The following is a 20284-nucleotide window of genomic DNA, read 5'->3' as shown; positions in this document are numbered from 1 at the left end:
GCTAGCTGGTAAAATTAGGGTTTGCGCTTTCTTTCAGCTTTTCAGTCTCTTTCCGCAAGCAGATTAGCTTCCTTCCATCGGTTAAAAAGCTTCTTCTCAGAGCTCATAGAAGTTGGCTTGAGCCCCTAGCGGACTTGTGCCACCTGACCAAATGACAGCTGCGACAAGAGCTAGTACTTGTGCATACAATACCGTCGCTTACAAGTTTGTTACGACCTACCGGGTTGATAAAATTAAAGAAGGGAGTTCCAGGAGTTGCAACATTATTACTATAATACTGGGGCCCACCAGAAAGCTTTGGAGAGTTTTGTTGTACTTTGTAATTTTGAAGAATTTGAATAAAGCTTTGATGTTCTCAACATGGAAGGAGATGTGAAGTAGATGTCATGGAGCATATTAGAATGTAAGGTAGAGTAGATTTTATTTTGTAATCTTGCTTTGATTTCATTCATATATGTCATTTTATTGCTTTCAAGTTTGATAGTTTAGATTTTCCATTCATGCAATTTTAATTCATGTAAGTGTATTCAACCGGTTGATTGTAGATTAGTTTTTCTTTACATGTTTTTGCATCAAATAGTGACATGAGATTTACCTCTCTGCTGAACTTTTTCTTAAGCTTTTCAATTTCAGTTATGCTTTGATTTCAGTCTTATTTATTTGTTGTTGTTGGTTAGTTTAGATATCAAATTTTTCATGTCATTTGATGTTATCTCCAGAGCCATGGCTTAACCCCGAAAAGCTACTTGGCAAGCTATTGGATTATGAGTGAAGTGATTTGATTTTATTTTCATCTCTGCAATTAGATATCAGGTTCTTCATGTTATTGACGTTATCTTCAGAACCATGGCTTAACCCCGAAAAGCTACTTGGCGAGCTATCGAATTATAAGTGAAGTGATTTGATTTTGCTTTCATTAATCTGCAAGTAGGTAATTTAGATATCAGGTTCGTCATGTTATTGACGTTATCTCCAGAGCCATGGCTTAACCCTGAAAAGCTACTTGGCGAGCTATCGGATTATAAGTGAAGTGACTTGATTTTACTTTCATTTGCAAGTAGGTAATTTAGATATCAATTCTTCATGTTATTGACGTTATTTCCGGAGCCATGGCTTAACCCGGAAAAACTACTTGGCGAGCTATCGGATTATAAGTGAAGTAAATTGATCTTGCTTTCATTAGTTTGCAATTTTTGGTTTGTTTGAGTGCAATAGTTTAGATTTTATTTCTGTAATTAGATGAGCAGCAAAGACAATGATTTCATGATCAGTATTTCATCTTTTGTTTGATTTAAGTATCTGCATATTGACATTCCTGTTCAAGTATTAATACCATGTTTTGAGATCTTTTGAAGTGCTAAGTTTTGGAAGTTACCATAAGGGACATAAACCTTGTCCTGAAATCTACATCCATACTTGACCTTTAAAAGTATTCTTAAGACTTTAGAATCAGATTTCCATTTGCATTAAACACTTTAGGAAACCTACAAGAACAAAACTCCAAAAACAACATAAACTATAAAACAACGAAGTAAGAAAAAGGTTAACTAAGCACATATGTTGCACCACACTTCATCAGTTTACGATACCTGGATTGATAATTTATGTAGAGCAATTTAAGACGTTAAATTGACTAGACAATAACGACTTTAAAGGATAACATCCAACATGAGGTTCGCCTTTGGGAACCTGATTCATTGGAGAAGGAATTCAGGTTGGCAAGAAAAATTGAAAGCAAAATTATGGCAACAAGGAAGCATACCAATCACAACTATAAAGATGGAAGTGTTGTTGCCCCTAGCCTTCCACAGCCTACAAGATTGACACCACAACAATTGGAAGAAAAAAAAGCATCACAACTATAAAGATGGAAGTGTTGTTTCCCCTAGCCTTCCACAACCTACAAGGTTGAAACCACAACAATTGGAAGCAAAAAGAGCAAAAGGGCTTTGTTACAGTTGTGATAGCAAATACACTAAAGGTCATAAGTGTGCTGAGAAGAAATTATTTTACATAAATTGTGAAGAGGAAGAAGAAAATGAACAAGAAACATCAAAATAAGAGGATACACATGAGGAACAAACCCTAGAGAAAGAAGAAATGAATCCGACCATATCTTGTAATGCATTGGCCGAAATTACCACTTCTAAAACTATCAAGATAGAAGGACATATCAAGAAGAAAAAGGTAATAGTGTTGATTGATTCGGGCAGTACCCATAATTTTATTCATTGTAAGATAACGAAGGAATTGAATTGTTTTCTATATCCAACACCAAAGTGTCAAGTGATGGTTTCAAATGGAGGAACCATAAATTGCTTTGGAAAGTGCCATAATATCAAGCTATCTATGGGAGAATATGTGTTCAATAAAAAGAGTGAAATTGAACGTATGGTTGTAGAAATGCTAGAGGCTGGTATAATTCAACCTAGTCAAAGCTCTTTCTCTACTCTAGTAGTATTGGTGCACAATAAGGATGGATCATGGCGCATGTGTCCAGATTATATGGAGATCAACAAGCTCACTATTAAAGATAAATTTCCCATTCCTATCATTGATGAATTATTGGATGAATTGCGTGGAGCAATTTACTTCACCAAGTTAGACCTTCATTCAGGATATCATCAAATCAGAATGAAGACTGAAGACATTCTGAAAACAACATTTAGAACTCATGAGGGTCATTATGAATTTTTGGTCATGCCTTTTGGCCTTACCAATGCACCTTCTACATTTCAAGGTTTGATGAATTCCATTTTCAAACCCTTCCTTAGAAAATTTGTGTTAGTATATTTTGATGATATACTAATCTACAACAAGTCTTGGAAGGATCATGTTCAATATGTTGATAGAGTGCTCAAACTATTGGAGGAGAAACAATTATATGCAAAAACCTCCAAATGTTTCTTTGGAGTACAAGAGGTGGAATAATTGGGTCATATTGTATCTCATGAAGGTGTTAAGGTAGACCCTAGCAAAATTAAAGCCATTAAGGAATGGAAAATCCCCGCATCCATAAAGCATCTATGAGGATTTCTTGGTTTGACAGGGTATTATCGCAAGTTTGTTAAGAATTATGGGAGAATAACAACACCTCTAACAACATTACTGAAGAAAGATGCATTTTCTTGGACTCTAAAAGCAACGAAAGCCTTTGAACATCTTAAAGAGTCAATGTGCCAAGCATCAGTCTTAGCTACGCCAGACTTCACAAAAACCTTTATTGTGGAATGTGATGCCTCAAGAAATGGAATTGGTGCTATTTTAATGTAAGAAGGAAAACCCATTGTTTTTGAAAGTCTTCCAATCAAAGGAAAGTATTTACACAAAGCTATTTATGAGAAGGAAATGTTGGAAATACTACATGCACTTAAAAAATGGCGACCTTACCTAATGGGAAGACACTTCAAGGTAAAAATGGATCATGATAGTCTTAAATACTTTTTAGAACAAAGATTATGATCAGAAGAGCAACAAAAATGGGTCATAAATATGTTGGGTTATGACTTTGAAATCATCTACAAAAAAGGGAAGCAAAATGTTGTTGCAGATGCACTCTCAAGAAAGGATGAGGATGTGGAAGCATTGCTTTGTGTCATTTCTATTATCCAACCAGATTGGATAAATGAAGCAAGGGATGAATGGAAGAATGGCGAAGAAGTGTGGGAATTCATTCAAAAGTTTCAATAATATCCCATCACATCTGATACATTTAGCTGGAAAAATGATTCGTTATGGTACAAAGATCGCTTATACCTCTGTAAGAATTCCCAACTCAAACAAAAGATTCTTCTGGAATTGCACACCTGTCCCTTAGGAGGGAATTCGGGATTTTTAAAAACTTACCACAAGGTTAAGAAGGAATTTTTTTGGGATGGCCTTAAATATGATATTCAAAAGTTTGTGGCAGAATATTTGGTTTGCCAACAAAATAAAGTTGAGACAATTAAGACCCCGGGTCTATTACAACCTTTATCCATTCCAAGTCAACGTTGGGAGGAGGTTTCAATGGATTTTATCACAGGTTTACCCAAGTCTGAAGGAAAGAGTGTCATCATGGTAGTAGTTGATATACTAACCAAGTATGCACACTTTTGTGCATTATCTCATCCATTTAAAGCCAATACAGTTGCTACTGCATTTATGGAAACAATTCAAAAGCTACATGGAAACCCAAAGATTATTGTAAGCGATAGAGATCCTATTTTCACTAGAAATTTTTGGATAGAATTGTTTTCTTATTTGCGTACTCAATTAGCTAATAGCTCTTCCTATCATCCTCAATCTGATGGGAAAACTAAGATAGTGAACAAATGTTTGGAATGATATCTTCGTTGCTTTGTATCTGATAAATAGACACAACGGGTCAAATGGTTGCCTCTAGCTGAATGGTGGTATAACACTTCCTTCCATATTGTAGCAAAATGACCCCATTTATGGCACTTTATGGATATCATCCACCGTCCATCACATCATATTTAAGAGAAAATTCTAAGGTTCAAGCAGTGGAAGATCACATCGAGCATCAACAAAAAGTTCTCTAACTCTTAATGGATAACCTGAATTTGGTGCATAATAGAATGAAACAACAGGAAAATCAACATCGCAGTGAAAGAAGTTTTGATGTAGGTGACTCGATATTTCTACGACTACAACCATACAAACAAATGTCCCTCAAGAAAGCTAAGAAGGATAATAAATTATCAGCAAAGTATTATGGTTCGTACAAGGTGTTGCAAACAATTGGTACTATGACATACAAATTGGAACTTCCTGCATCTTCCCGAGTGCACCTAGTTTTCCATGTTTCATGCTTAAAGAAGGTTATAGGTGACAAGCTCCCAGTTCAAACAATATTTCCAAAACTTAAAAAGGAAGGAAAAATCATATTGGAAGCTGAAGCAATCACTGAAACAAGAATTCGATAGCTACGAAATCGATCAATTTCAGAGTATCTCATCAAGTGGAAGAACTTACCCGCTGAAGATTCCACATGGGAGGATGAGAATTTTATACAGAAGCATCCATAACTACTCAAGCGTTGAGGACAACACTTTTTTGAAGGAGAGGGGCATGTTAGGTCCCTATAATACTAGTTTATTCCCTTACTATTATTCTTATTGTAGCCCCTTATTGTGATTGTTGTGCCCATGTTGCCCCCATATTGTTATTATTGTGCCCCATAGAAGCCCACTATTGTTATTGTTGTGCCCTTACATTATTATTATTATGTCGGCTCTTATTATATTGTGACCCCTTAGACTCCTATATATAGAAAGGAGGTCTTCTCATTTGTATCATCCAAGAATTGTTTATTTGTGTAATGTAAAGGAGGTTGCCTCCTCGAATAGGCTACTTTTGAAGTCGTTGATCTATCTCATTCTTCTATTTTGTGAGCTGGTTGCATAACATTCTCCCCAAGTTTGCCTCTTAACTGTCTATGCCCTGCCCTCCAACTACTTAGAAGGATCAAGACTTTCATGCATGTCCTCATCCATAAACACAAAATGGATGCAAACAGGCGGCTCCGCTCAAAGTACCTCGACCGTGTCACAACTTTGAATCCCAAATGGTGTTGCAGATGCCACGCACTAGCTTGTATTTATGACTAGCGTTTTTTCCAAATGGGGGACACATAACTACTACATTGTCTGACTACAAACATTTCCTATCCCCCATCTGCCGCATGTTTCTACTTTCATGGATACCACTGACTCATTTCTTTGTAGCACTTTGCTTACTTGTCACTATCTTATAAACACACCTCTTTTGCTTACATGCCCATTCATTTCTTCTCACTATTTCATTTTTTTTCCCCTTACTTTCCTGCCTTTTTTTCTTCTTCTCACCCGTTTCCAAACTTTACAAACAAATAAATGCTATACACAACATGCAAACTATCTTTTTGCATTACAACCATACAAAATAAGACATTGCACAGGACAATACATCTAACAAAACTGCTACATACACGTCCAAAACCGACTCCTGCAATGGTACTACAAATAACAAACAATACATATCTAATTATCTACTTGGAAGCTAAATAACATTAATTCCCTTTTTCTTTATTGTTTTCGTTCAAAAATTACAAGAGGAAAACTAAAACTTCATTACATGGACATATCAAAATGAAGCCTTTCCCACTTGAAAGCATGCTACCTATTGCCACTTCAATCAAAAGCACAAACAACATCAATCACAAAAAAGGTCGATGCAATCATCTACTCCTAACTCATAGAAATACCCAACTAATTAGACAAACAATTACAACTTCCACATTGAACGATGCTCCTCTACCAAAAAAAAAAAAAAAATGTGTGGGAACAACGAGTCACTAGTGCTACTTAACACATTGATACAATATGTGCTTATGCATTCGTAGACCATCACCTGGTCAAATATGACACTCATTGCAAAGAAAAAATGCCATTTGTTTACTATTTATAAAGGACAACTTCACTAAGCATTTTTCCAAACTACATTGCCACTTCCAAATTTTATCTAATTGTCATCCTTGATTTTTTTTTCATACCCATGGAAATTAGATCTATATTATTACATTTATACCAAATATTTTCCAAAACAATTCAAATGTACAACTTTACATCACTTTTATATAAGAACAAAAATATTGCTAGTTTATCTTAGTCTGGTTATAAATTTGTGTTGAGCATAATAATCATGTTTTACCATTTGTGAATGCTTACTCTTTTTTCTTTTTTTTTTTAAGGAAAGAAAAAATTGACAGATTTTTGTATTATAAAAAGTGGGTTACATATAATCCGCATGGGGTAGCTCAAGTGGCAATGGCCGTGGAAATGAAGTCTCACCGAACCAGAAGTCTTGGGTTCAAATCTTGTGCTACCCTCTCCCGTAGCGGGGTGAATAATGGACATGTAAACATGAAAATCGGAGAGTCCTACCAAGCTTACAAAAAAAATAGGTTACATATAATTGAATATTCAAGAATCACAATGCCAAGTATTTTGACTGATAACAAAAAAGGATATACAGATAGTCTATCCCTATAGATGTCTTATAAAAAGGAAAACATATAATATTCACTATGCTCAATAGTATATGACTTTAAAGGATATACATATATTCTATCCCTATAGATGTCTTATAAAAACGAAAAAGATATATAGATAGTCTATCCCTATAGATGTTTTATAAAAAAGGAAAACATATACTATTCACTATGATCAATAGTATATGACCTTAAAGGATATGCATATATTCTATCCCTATAGATATCTTATAAAAAGGAAAACATATAATATTCACTATGATCAATAGCATATAACTTTAAATTTTGTTATATATATATATATATTATTAATTTGATTTTATTATTTTATTAATTTTTATTATAAAATTTAAAATAATAATAATAAATTTTTTTTGTTATTCATTCCCATTTTGGTATTTCTTTTCCTTTTCACATTTTCAACCTCTAACGCTTCCAACTCTCAATAATCATGTTTTAATGGTGAAGGATAGGCTGGTTGAGGCTAGGCTCATTGAGGCTATTGCTATGTAGAACTAAAACTGTTGTTATTTGTTCTCTCATTCTCCAACTTTTCAAAATACAAATTTCCCTTCAAAAAATTTAACCTTTAAATATTTATAATTAATATAAACTTATAATCATTTTTAATATATACATATCATATATCAAATTTATATTTAAAAAAAAAAAAAAAAACATTATTCATCTTTTTAATACTTTTAAATATGCTTTAAAATCATGAAGATATTATGTTCACGCATAAACCCATATCATTCTTACACAATAAACAAAAGCCATGTGGTGGAAATGTGCAAAAAAAAGCAAGAGCACTGACATTGCCACCAAGTGGCTCTTGTTTAATATTTTATTTGTTTAAAATATTAATAACATTATTTTAAGTGGTTTTAATACTTATTGTTGATGTACTAAAAATTTAAGATATCTACATTGCAATGTTTTTAGTTTGCTTTTGTAATGTAAGATTGAAAAGACGAGTATTCAAATAGCTATTAAATAATTAAATAAGTCATTTTTCCTTAATTAAATTAAAAAATTGTTGATGTAAAATATTTGTTAATCACAATAAAAAAAATATATGCATATTACGAGAGCTTCATATATATATATATATATATTAAAGGAACGGGCAGGTTTATATTTATCAAACTGGATTCAAACCAGCTCCTTTACATTCAAAGATTGCACCATTTCAAGTTTGTGCCAAAATGGTTCAAAATGATACCTATAGCTACCCTGCATGTTCAGTTCTTTCATTCGTACTGCATTTATCTTATAGCTTTGCCAAAAAATGCCATTGATTTTTATAAAACGACAAAATAGTTACAAAAATAGTTATTATAGAGACTGCTACCCATTGCTCGCTAGCTCCCCACGAGGACTTTCTTCCGGTGTTGCGTGTTCGCTGGCCTCATGAGTGGGGAACACCGCTTCCTCTCTTTGCATTTTGTCCACCTCCATGACAGGCTGAACTCCGGATGGAGACACATCATCAAGCCTAAAGGCTTCCTTTAGAACTCCCACCGTAATTGATTCCACCATGACTTCCATGATATCAACTTTGAGGTTCCGATTAATCAGTTTAGTTGCCAAAGTCCACTGAATGCTGGAGGGATCTACATCCTCCCGAATTCTTGGAAGTTGACTGAACACCATTAAAAAGTGAGAGCGAGCTTCCTGGACAATTTGCTTCCCTATCTTAGCTATTAGCATCGTGATCTCCTCCTTGAGCGTAGCCATCTATTCCTTCAAAAGGGCACCATTTCCATTTGTGTTGGATGAAGCCAATTTGTAAAAGATCCGACCTTGAATTCGAATCACCTTCATGCTCAATTGTTGTAAAAGACTCCTAATATACTCGCTTTGATCCTTATCGTCTGTTGTGAACATCCTTTCTCATTAATTGAGAACATCTCGTCTCTGAGCACACCCGACTCGAAACTCCATTTCCGTTGCTGTCACTCCAACCTTAGTTCATCGTGAAATTAACTGCCTTTGCTCGATTAAAGTACTAGCTCTCCTTCCTTTGAAGCGAGGATTAAATGCCAATTCAATTCAGCTCCACTTGTCCTTTGTCATGACCTTAATCCCCTATCGCTTCTAACTGGTAGTATCCTCATGACAATCCTGCAGGTTGTATCGCCACCCGATGTGATCATGTCGTGCAATGAATTTAATAAGGTCGGATAATGGCTTGTCAGAAATTAATTCTAGAGCTTTCAACGCCTTGAGAGGCTTTAAACTATGGTTTTTTGCTTTCATTGAATATAACATATGGTTGGCTCCCCTTGATCCAAAAGAATCATTCCTTGTTCTAAATTGACGCCTTTGTTTGCTTGTTCATCAACAAGCTTATTATTTTCCCTTTTAACATAATATATGTCATAGGAATCAAATTGATCTAGAAGCATCCTTATACGAAGGAATATAGGGGGAAGATCTGCTTCCTTTTAATTTTTTATTTTGAAACATCTTTGAATGACAACCGTTGAGTCTCCAATCAAGCTTATGTGGCGAAACCCCTTTGAGGAGACTATCTTTAACCCTTACGAGAGGGCTAAGACTTCAACTTGATTGGTTGAGGTGATTCTTAATCCCATGAAAATTTTGTCTCTATTTCTCCATTGAGAATATACAAAACCCCTCCCTCTACAAGAGTTTCATCTTAAACAATTTTTTTATGTTAGGTTTTTTAATTTAAAAAAAAAATCAACTGGCAGGACGTCTGTAAACCCAAGTCAGAAGGGGGCCTGGGCTTACGAGACCCTATCCAGAGCAACAATACTATGGGAGCTCGATTGTGGTGGAATTGGATCACCAAGCCCAACTCACCTTGGGCCAAAATATGGCAGGCCAAATATGCACCAGGCAATCAATGGACTGATTTAATCCGAATCAATTCCACTACTCAAGGATCACCCATATGGAATGCAGCCAAACCTCACAGCAAGTTCATCCAAGAACATAGTTTCTGGGAAATACACTCTGGCACTACAGCAAGATTTTGGGAGGACTCGTGGCAGCAGCTCCCCAAGCTCGCCACAGTTTTTCACAAGCCTCTCTGGCAAGAGCAGATGCAGCAAGCACACCTTACTCATGTTAATCAATTTTGGCAACATTCCGCAAGCACCGACTTCAGAACCTGGAAGAAAGCCAGTCTCTGGCAGAGAGATTGGCTAGGAGAATCTTATGAGGACATAGATCAAGAATTATCATTCAGAAGAATTCGATACTCTACTCTACAGGATCGCCTTAGATGGGGCCATAAGCCTAAAGGTACATTCAATACCCAAGAGGCCCACCAACTCAGATATTCCGAAAATCAGCTCAATAAGGACCCCATCTGGGAAAAGATCTGGCAACCAGGAATATGGCCCAAAATCTCTACCTTCCTATGGCTGCTCAGCAAAAGAAGAATACTCACATGGGACAACCTGGTAAAGCGCGGATTCGTAGGGCCATCAAGATGCCCGAATTGCAACATTCACTCTGAGACAATCGGTCACCTCATGGAAACTTGTCCGTTAGCAGCGCAAATATGGAGGAAAGTTGAAAGTTGCAACATGAGATCAGAAGCCAGGACAGAAGATATAACCGAGAATTTAAGGAATTGGGTCAAATCCCCCTTCAAGAGTCAGCTTCTCAACTCTCTGTGGAGCCTCTTACCAGGATTCATATATTGGACTCTTTGGAAGGAAAGAAACCATAGAATTTTCAACAATTCTTCCCGGTCCATCGAGGCCTTATGGCTAATCTTAAACAAACATCTGCAAGAAACACTTGCCATCAAATCCTGGTCAGATACAGATATGCCAGACTCCCCATTGGAATGCAGGATTCTGAAGGCATGGAACATAAACCTCTCAGCAATACCGAAGGAAAATACCCGAACCTCTAACAACAGCGCCTCTCCTTCCAGCTGGTCCCCTCCAGCTTATGCTACCTACAAGTTAAACTTTGATGGTGCAGCCAAAGGCAATCCAGGGCTCGCGGGCTATGGAGGACTCTTCAGAAATCACTCAGGGGAAATAATGCAGATTTTCTATGGCTCGCTGGGCAAAGACACCAACAATGTAGCTGAATTAGAAGGATTATGGAGGGGCTTATGCCTTGCAGAACAGAACAGATACTTCCCTTTGGAAGTAGAGGGAGACTCCTTAATCCTTATCAATGCTGCCCAAAGAATTCAGGCAGGTACGCCAGCTGTCAAGGTAGCCACGAGCTGGAGGCTACTAAGCAGGCTGGAATCTCTGGAGGTAAAGCTACAAACTCCCCAAAGTTTAACCTTCAAGCACATAAGAAGAACAGCGAACAACGTGGCTGATAGACTCGCCAACCAAGGTGCTTCTCAGTGCATCCTATACTTTGTAGGTTCCCTGGATACCTCAGAAGATGACAAGCTTAACAATGACTGCATCTGTCTGGCGCAGAAGGATCTCACCCTCCCGGATGCGGGTGCAGTGGCAACGTGGTAATGGCGTGAGCCATCACGTGGGCAGGTGGTAGGCCCGCGTGGTCAAGAGGTACCACGCTAAGCGGGATATTAATCCGCATGAACTTAGACAGCTGAAGGCATTAATGCCTGTCTTCTCTGCTCGCGGGAGGAGGATGGCGATCGAGGCAGTGGAGCGTTTAAATGAGAGAGTGTTTGGTGTGCAGAGGAATATGGGCAAGCAATGTGTTGAGGCCCTGCTCCGCTCAGAAGGAAATGAGAGTAAGGATTTGAGGTGCGTTACGCTGGTTTCTGGGCCAGGAAAGAGCACACCCTGCAACTGTGTTGGGATTGTGTTGGTTTTCATAGCGGGAGGAGCTCAGGGTGCTTGTGTAAGGCCGCATTTAGAAAACTCAGAAATGCCGAGGGAGAGGCCGCGGATGGGCAGCAGACGTGGGGGAACCAGAGGCAGGGCCCTCACGCAGCAGCAAGACTACAATTCGCCCTCCTCCTCCATCGAAGTAACATCAATGCCTCAGAGGTACCAAGGCAGCAATGAGGAGGATGGTGGTTTTGATGGCAGAAGCCCACGTTCAGAGGAGGGTCAGATGGAGCTCCCAACGCTCAGGTATCGGCTCCCCTGCCCTCAAGCTAATTCTACTCTGGTTGTTTCTATTACGATTGAGCCGGGCGTTTCTCAGAACACAGAGGCAGAGCCTTTACCGGAGGGGCAACGCTCTAGCAGAGAGGAATCCCCTATTGCGTGCCTTCCGGTTGGGGTAGGAACCAGTTGGTTGGCCCCTGGACGTGAGCTTGGATCTGACCCAGCGCGCCCAGCTTCAAATTGTGACCATGCTGCCGGCCCTTCAACGTTTGCTGGTCCAAGCAAGCCAGCACAGGAAGGAAGCCCTGACGCGGTCATCCAGCTCTCTGACTCCGAAGATTCTCTCCGTTTCGGGTGTCGAATTGAAGAGGCGCCCCAGACCACCGATGACGAATGAACTCGCCCCCGGTAACCTCTGCTGTTTTTTTTGGGTTCTCAATGTATGGCTCTGCCAAGCGACTTCTACATCTTTGTCCATGTGTCGGCTGTAATTGTTCAGGTGTCGGATGTAATTGTTCTTGTGTCGGCTGTAATAGTCCAGGTGTCTGTCTGTCTTTGTACGGGTCAGTCCATGGCCCTGGTGTCTGTTCAGTTACTATGTGTTTTGTTAATGTGTCTTCAGTGGTCAAGCAACAAATTCCAATTTTGAATCTGCTCAATTTTGGAACTGGAAGCAGGGCAAGGAAAGGGCTGATAGGCAAAACTTCATAGCCTTGCCCACTGTAATCTATATGTATCTCTGTTTTGTATGATAATAGAATTAGTCGCATTCAGATTTTTTTTTTTTTTTTTTAAATAATCATATAATATTACTTTTCAATAAATTTTATAAACCTAATTAAAAAATGATTTATTTTTAAAATTAAATTCATCATAATAATAATTTTGTAAATAATTTTAAATATTTTTTTAAAATACAAATTATGATTTTAATTTTAATTTTAAAATTTGATATATGAAAAATTTATATCTATATTTTAAATTAATTTTAAATATTTCATTTTAAATTAATTTTAAATATTTCATTTTATATTTTATTATGTAATAATTTCTCATATCTGGATATAGGTGTACATATATTCCCAGACATATACAGATATTTAAAAATAATTTTTTCATAATGGTATAGCAATATCTAACGTTATATCATATTTTATTATTTCATTAGATTAATTATCTAAATTTTGAATATATTAATATAATTTTACTGTTCTATATCTATGAACTAAGCTCCATTCGGGAGGAATTTTTTTTTTTGAACACTCATATTTTTAATATTTAATTAAAAAATTAACAAAAAAAATATTTTCTGAACCTAATGTGAACGTCGTTAATTCTTAATTCCATGGGACTAAGCAAAAGTTAAGCATTCTTCCCCTCCCATGTGACCGGGTTGTGTGGACTGGAGGGTTTGAAGCCACTTAGGGTTTTGCGAAGCTGACTAGGGTTTGAAATAGCTCGCCATGTTTCACTCCGCTCTTCTAAAACGGCACAATTTGGTGATTCTCAGCGGACGCAAGCATTTTTGCTTTACCACAGCAGAGAAAATAACAGGGAGTGGTGCTTGGAGCTCTGCAATACACTAGAATGGGTGTTTATACATTCATCTGCAAGTCATCAGGCGGCGCATGGAATGCAAAGCAGTATTCGGGCGATTTGGAGGGTTCGGCCGCCTCTACCTACGATTTGCAGCGGCAGCTCGTAAATGTGGCGCTTAAGGCTGAAGGATCCGGTCCCGTTTCTTCCTCTTTCTCATACGTTTCTCCTTCCTCGGCCGTTTTCCAGGTAACCATTAGAAACCCTTTGAAACTCTTTATTCTGTGTGTACTGTAATTTATTCTTAAGGGCAGGATCGTGGGTTCTGCAGGTGATTATTGGGGGCGGTGGGGGCGGAGGAGGATTCATTGGCGGCGGAGCGGCTGCAGCGCCAGCCGCAGGCGGTGCAGCTGCAGCCCCTGCCGATGCACCCGTTGAAGAGAAGAAGGAGGAGAAGGAGGAAAGTGATGAAGACATGGGTTTCTCTTTGTTTGATTAGTATTTTAGGCATTTTCTGTATGTTAGCTTAGATTACAAAGCCGCGGGTCTCAGTAGCATTTATCTTATGAAAATGAGGGATATTCATACTTATCGATAAGATTTTTTTTTGAGGATTTCATGAGTTAGATTGTTCGTATTTTTTCAATGAAAGATCTTTGTAACGTCTCTGCTTATCATTAGGATTTGTTCTCGTCAATATGAATTTTATTCGTTTCAATGTGGGGAAAATGCAATGCCCCATTTCTGTAGAATGATTCAGCTGAAAGAACTATGCGAGGACTAAATTTACCGAGCGACACAAATGATATTGTTTTCATAGGGCGTTGAGTGGAAGGCTGAATTAATGAACATCTTTTCAGACTGGAATTGGCACTTAGGCCTTAGTATATAATTTTGGCATCTTCTTCCGAGTATTTTTTTGGAAGTAAGTTTCACCATATCTTTTAATTCGTGTAAGTTGGAGGCCGGGTGATTGGCGCCCCATTATGTTTTAGGATGTTTTCCCATCAGACTCCTGCACTTTAATGAAGTCCGTTTTAGTTTGAATTATTTTAAGGCTTGTTTTATATATTTATTTATATGGAAAATCTCTCATGGAAACTCCTCGGCATTTTTACCTGCATTTATGTGTAGGACCCAGTGCAAACCCACTAGTAGCCCACGTCTTATGTAGATCGATCCGGTTTGTATTCTTTTAATGCTTGTATGATATGTTTATTTCTAAGGAAAATCTCACAGGGAAACTCCTGGGCCCTTACGTGCATTTGTGGTTAGTACCTAGTGCAAAATCAGTGCTGATGATAATGGCGGCACCAATGTTAGACAAGGGGCATTGTGTCAGGTATGCAAGAGAGGCAGCCAGCCTAGGGAATCCAACCTTCTAGTTTTTCTAAATGCGCACTTGAGAGTTATCATAGGTGGCTGGTAATATATACTATAAAGTGTTAGAACAGATCTATGCTATGATTGGTAATGCTGATGGAATTGCATGCTGAAATGCTGCAAGACTAGAAGCGGGCTATACAGTGGACAGGCATTCGGTACATTGAATAGCGTGCAATTCTTCATAAATCTTACCTTGGCTGTTTTCTTTTTAATAGTTCTTATAATGGTGTAAGTTGCCCAGTGCTTTGCACATCACAAGCTGTTCTGCATCCTCCTGTGTCATCTTTTCCGCACAGTTTGATCACTTTCTGTTGTTTTGGAATACAGACCCCAACTTGTAAAAGGTTCCGGTTCCATTCTCTTCGAAGGTCTAAAGTTCTGATTGACTTGATTATATATACTATTTAATTCCTTATCAAGTTAATTAATGCTATGCATGACATAGTGACATTTGTCAGGCCTGGCCCTCACCTTTTGTTAGAATTGCGAGCCTCAAGGTATATAGATTGAATTATATGTTTTGCTGCCTATTTTGATTAATAGACAGTATGGTGGTTGGGAAATGACAATTACACAAACATACACTGCTACAAAAAAACTATTAGACATGAAAAAATTAAGATCACCAAGTGTGGCTTATCATATTTCAATATTTTTTGAATAATGTTTTCTGTTTTTACATACAGTATGGTGGGGAAATGACAATTACACAAACAATACACTGATACAAAAAAAAACTATTAGACATAAAAAAATTAAGATCACCAAGTCATATTTCAATCTTTTTTGAGTAATGTTTTCTGTTTTTACATATCAGGATTTCTCTCAAATATGCAAAGATGGCACATATGCATATGTAATTTGGGAATGGAAAGGAACTAAAAACGATGAACATAACTCCTATATGCATAGAATTCCCGGAATTAGAAATTAGGATCAACGCTACTTGCATGACTCGTCTTCCAGGGAAGATTAATATCAGAAGGCAAGGAAAATGACATTTGCTTCGTTCATAGCGAAGAAGCTTTTAGGAAAAGAACATGTACATTTATTTCAACTTAACTATAAGAGAAATTTAAACAATCAAACAAAAACAAAAGAGTGAGTCAAGATCAAGACGTTGATATTGATTACCGTATATATCGTAACTTTTATGCAAATAGACCATAATGCCTCTTTTTAGGTAGTATTTGGGGTTTTGTCATTTTTTGGACAAATGTGGGCTTCTTGGTCAGATACATATTCTGTGGACTGAAATGTGGGCTTTTTGGCCAGATACATATTCTAATTTGTGGAACGTTGAGAAATACTGTTTAAAATGGTACCCACAAACTTGCATCCCATTTCTGGAATCTATGTATTGTCAATATGTTCCCTTGCTTTCAGAATCTGAAATGCTGAATGGCATTTTGGCTTCACTGGCATTTTTCTAGGAGTTGTGTTTGCACTCCCACATTGCACTTGTACTAGTCGTGTCCTTCAGCTCCATTGACCTATTTATGGTTCATTTGTTGGACATTAATAAAATTATCTTATCTGGAAGCTTTTTGGTTAACACAGCAGCAACTCTTAGGACATGTTTGCAAGGGCTACCAATATCAAACATGCTTGGTGGATGCACCCTTAGCGTCCTGTTCTAGTTGAAAATCTGGAATGTCATGCACTTTAATTTCATTTGAAAGCCAAAGTGAGAGAGGTTTTCTCAACAAGTTATGTGGTTTAGTCTGTTTTCTTATTTGCTTAGCCTACGACATGACTGTTTAGAAACAACTAGGTCATTTCTATCTTTTCTGTAATGCTAAAGTTGACCATTTCACTCACTTTTGAAATTTGTTTGGGTCTGATTTTTGATCATCAGACATTCTTTCAATGCCTTGATAGCCATCACAACAGATTTGATGCTCTGGAAAATTTTGAACGCACTGTAATGTTCTCGTTGCAGACTCTAAATTAAATTAGCATGTGCTAAAGCCTAAGCCTCCTCTTGGTTGTTAGACTTGGAATGTTAACAAGAGGTATTTATCCATTTTCATATTCAGCAGAGGATACCTCCACACATGGTACTTTTATTAAAACGCGAATAAGAAATTCTATATTGACAAAATCATCAAAACTGGGTTTTCCAATTGATTTGCTTTCCCCCAATGTCTGTTCTGGGATTGCCCATTAGATCTGAAATTTATACATCTGTGCTGTCCCGTCTTCTAAATTTACAGGTGTAGATACACCGAAAATAAAGCAAAAATCAGGCAAGATTTAAAATGCATAGAGACAACCTTAGGAATGGACTACATTGCCAGAGTCCAGACCCAGCTTCCCCAGACTGGGGAGAATGGAAGATTCAAGTCAAGCAAAAACTTGATTGGCTTGACTGACAGTATTGCTTGATGACGAGGGGTCTGAAGGACTCTTGTTCAGTGAATTCTGCAACTCTACAATTTGCTGTCGTAAAGTAGCGATCTCATCCTCTGCCCTCTGCATAGTATGGATTACCTCTCCAGACCAGCTCCCCCAAACTGAGGAAGAATGGAGGATTAACTCGGGCAAAACTTGATTGGCTTGACTGACAGTATTGTTTGGTGAGGAGGGGTTTGAAGGACTCTTGTTCCGTTACTTCTGTGAGTCTTCAATTTGCTGTCATAAACTTGCGATCTTATCCTCTGCCCTCTGCATAGTAGTGTGCTGGTTGATTAAAATCTCCATAGTGGAAGTAAGATTAGTGACTAGCTGATGGTATATCATATCTCCAGCGAGAGAAATCCATTCTGTGTTTGATTAATTCTCTCCAAAATCTGGTTAGTCTTGTCACTTGAGCAGCACGGCAGGTCAATATCCTTCTGATTAGGCCAACTTCCGGATGTATCCGGGCAATTTCGAGCCTTCACAGGAAGGGTCCATACGAGTGTCCAGGGCCTGGCCAGACCCTCTTTTTGCTTGATTGAAATTAACTAATGTAACCTTTACCAGCTCTGTGATTATGACATCAGAGAAAGCATGTGCCAAATTTGCTATGGAACAGAGGGCTCCAACAGAGAGCTTATCTGTAATTCTGCTGAAGAGGACTCCAATAGAGTCCTAAGGGCCCCCCTTAACAGAGCATTACTTGACCCCTAAACAGTGAATTGAAGGTCTACTAGAGCCAAATGGCGGAAAGCTACACTTTTGGTATTAAGGTTAAATATCTTCCTGCTTTTAAGTTCCATTTGAATTTGAAGGCTGATAATAAAGTTTAGAACTTTTGTGCTCACAAGTTCTATTTGATATTTTGGAGTAATCATGCAAGAGCCCTGACTTTTAAATTGATTTGTGAAAACGGACTCCACTTTGTGGAAATGGACGGGGTGGTGAAATCCAATGTCTGAACTTATAAAAGCTTGATCTCGTGAGGACATCTATATATCTAGCAAATCAATTTGATTGAGGCTTCATTCCATTCTTTAAGTGGCAGCTGACACGTTAGTGTTAATGAATGCCAGCATTGAAAGCATCAAAGGCATTCCTGTGGATAAAAACTGTTGACCAGCATGCAATCTTGCGTTTACAATCTCATTGGTTGTAGTATGTTTGTATTCGTTGGTAGAAATGGAATTCTATTGGAGTATAACACTGGCATGATGCATTGTTTGTTTTCATTGGTATAAATGGAACTCTGTTGGAGTATATCAGTGGCATGTATAGGTGCTTTTGTTGGTGATAAAAAGCTGTCTCACAATGAGGAATTGAAGCATGGTTATGCATCAAAAGCAATTTTAATTTCCAATATAGAGGAGCAAATAAATCTCCATGTTTTCAGAAGGTGGTATCAAGAAAGCAAATGATGCCACCAGCAAAACATGACAAAAATAAAAGTTTACTCAAAATTTGAAATGCTCAAAAAAGGCTTCATTAAAATTGATTTAATATGAAATTTGATCACATAAAACTTAAAAGAGCAATAGTTAAACATTCAAGCATGTCTAATGCCCTTTCTGTTGTCCAGACGTTATTGTCACGCAATACATGTTGTAGACATTTATTTGGGATGTGCTTGACGTTAATATTATCCACTAGTTATCTTTTAAACAACTCTTGTTAGAAAATAGTTGTATAAAATGCCCTAATTTGGATGATTGAGAAGTATACTTGAAAAGGCTTTTGCGGTTTGACTGAATGCAATTAGTTGTTTGTGGTTGAGTCTTTACGGTTGGGGATATACTTAATGTTTTGCGTTAATAATTACTAATATCATAGTATTCGTTCTTTTGTTGGATATTCTTGGAGAGAACTTTATCGGGGGATGCTAGTATAGAAGGTAGAAATTCAACCATACACCTTGCCATGTCATTGAACAGTATTAAATAGATGTTGGTTTAGAATGCTGCGTCCCCCCAGGATCTCTAATATTTTGGATGAATTAATTTTTAAAGTTACATCTCTGCTAACCAGTGCAACGAATTTCAGATTTTTTTACTACATCTTTTGCTGATAATTGTAATTTGTGTTATTGATTATTGTAATAGTCATGGACTATCATTTCAGTTTTTGCTAAAACCAAACTGAGTAGTTGGATAGTAAAAGTAACTTAGTTTGCTGAGACAATTGATGGTTGTTCTTCAGGTGAGTGGTTTATTAAGTTTACACCTTTTCACCTCGAGTCTGTTCAAAATTCCAAGCATTACATTCATCAAATTCAATTGATAAGTTGGTTTGTGAGTTTCTCTTTGGGCACTCTGGAGGCATATAAATAATATGAAATTTACCATTCATTAATGTGATGCTGATATCGTGGTCTTTAGGGATATATGTTATTGCACTCATATTTTGCATTCATGCAGCGCTTTCTCCTTCAGCCTTGATATTTTGTTAATCGCTGGGCATTTTTCTGTGAATTCTATGATTTGCACAATCTCTTGTACGAGTGTGATGGCATTTTAATTTTTTTTTGTTATTTCATCAATTTTTTTTTCTTAATAATTTATGTTGGGTTCCATGCAACGATTCCCTCGTGATTGACAATTGATATTGCTATGCACTTCAAAATCCAATCTGATTTCGATGTTAACTTCGTTTTAAAACTTGGAGTTGCCTTATAGCGTTCTGTTTGGGTGCGTTGAAGTCGCTGAAGTCCCAAGAGAAATAAACCATCCGTTGGTCTTGGAAGAGGGTTTACCTCCAACTACACCTTTCGCTTCACAGGTGTTGCTTGCTTTCAAATAATTGTTATGCCACTTTGGAGTACTTGTGCTGTTGTTTGTTGCCCCTTTTTTTCATGCTCTCTGTATCTTCTTTTTTCATGAAACGTTTTAAGTTTACT

The 20284-nt window shown here is 37.5% G+C and overlaps 1 protein-coding gene across 1 annotated transcript; it reads left to right on the top strand.

Annotated features, from left to right (window-relative positions):
* The first annotated feature begins 13439 nt into the window (after positions 1 to 13439).
* LOC149178571 (large ribosomal subunit protein P3z-like) lies at positions 13440 to 14282 on the top strand. Its single transcript, XM_089420385.1, has 2 exons — positions 13440 to 13854; positions 13937 to 14282. Exons 1-2 carry the CDS (start codon positions 13657 to 13659, stop codon positions 14102 to 14104), a joined length of 366 nt encoding a protein of 121 aa, XP_089276511.1. The 5' UTR covers positions 13440 to 13656; the 3' UTR covers positions 14105 to 14282.
* The last annotated feature ends 6002 nt before the right edge of the window (positions 14283 to 20284 follow it).

This window comes from Pinus tabuliformis, chromosome 4_1, assembly GCF_031772625.1.
Source record: "Pinus tabuliformis cultivar Carrire ecotype Pingquan chromosome 4_1, CPIR1, whole genome shotgun sequence".
NCBI lineage: Eukaryota > Viridiplantae > Streptophyta > Pinopsida > Pinales > Pinaceae > Pinus > Pinus tabuliformis.
The sequence above is the reverse complement of the archived record's forward strand: the minus strand, read 5'-3'. Positions and strand labels throughout refer to the sequence as shown.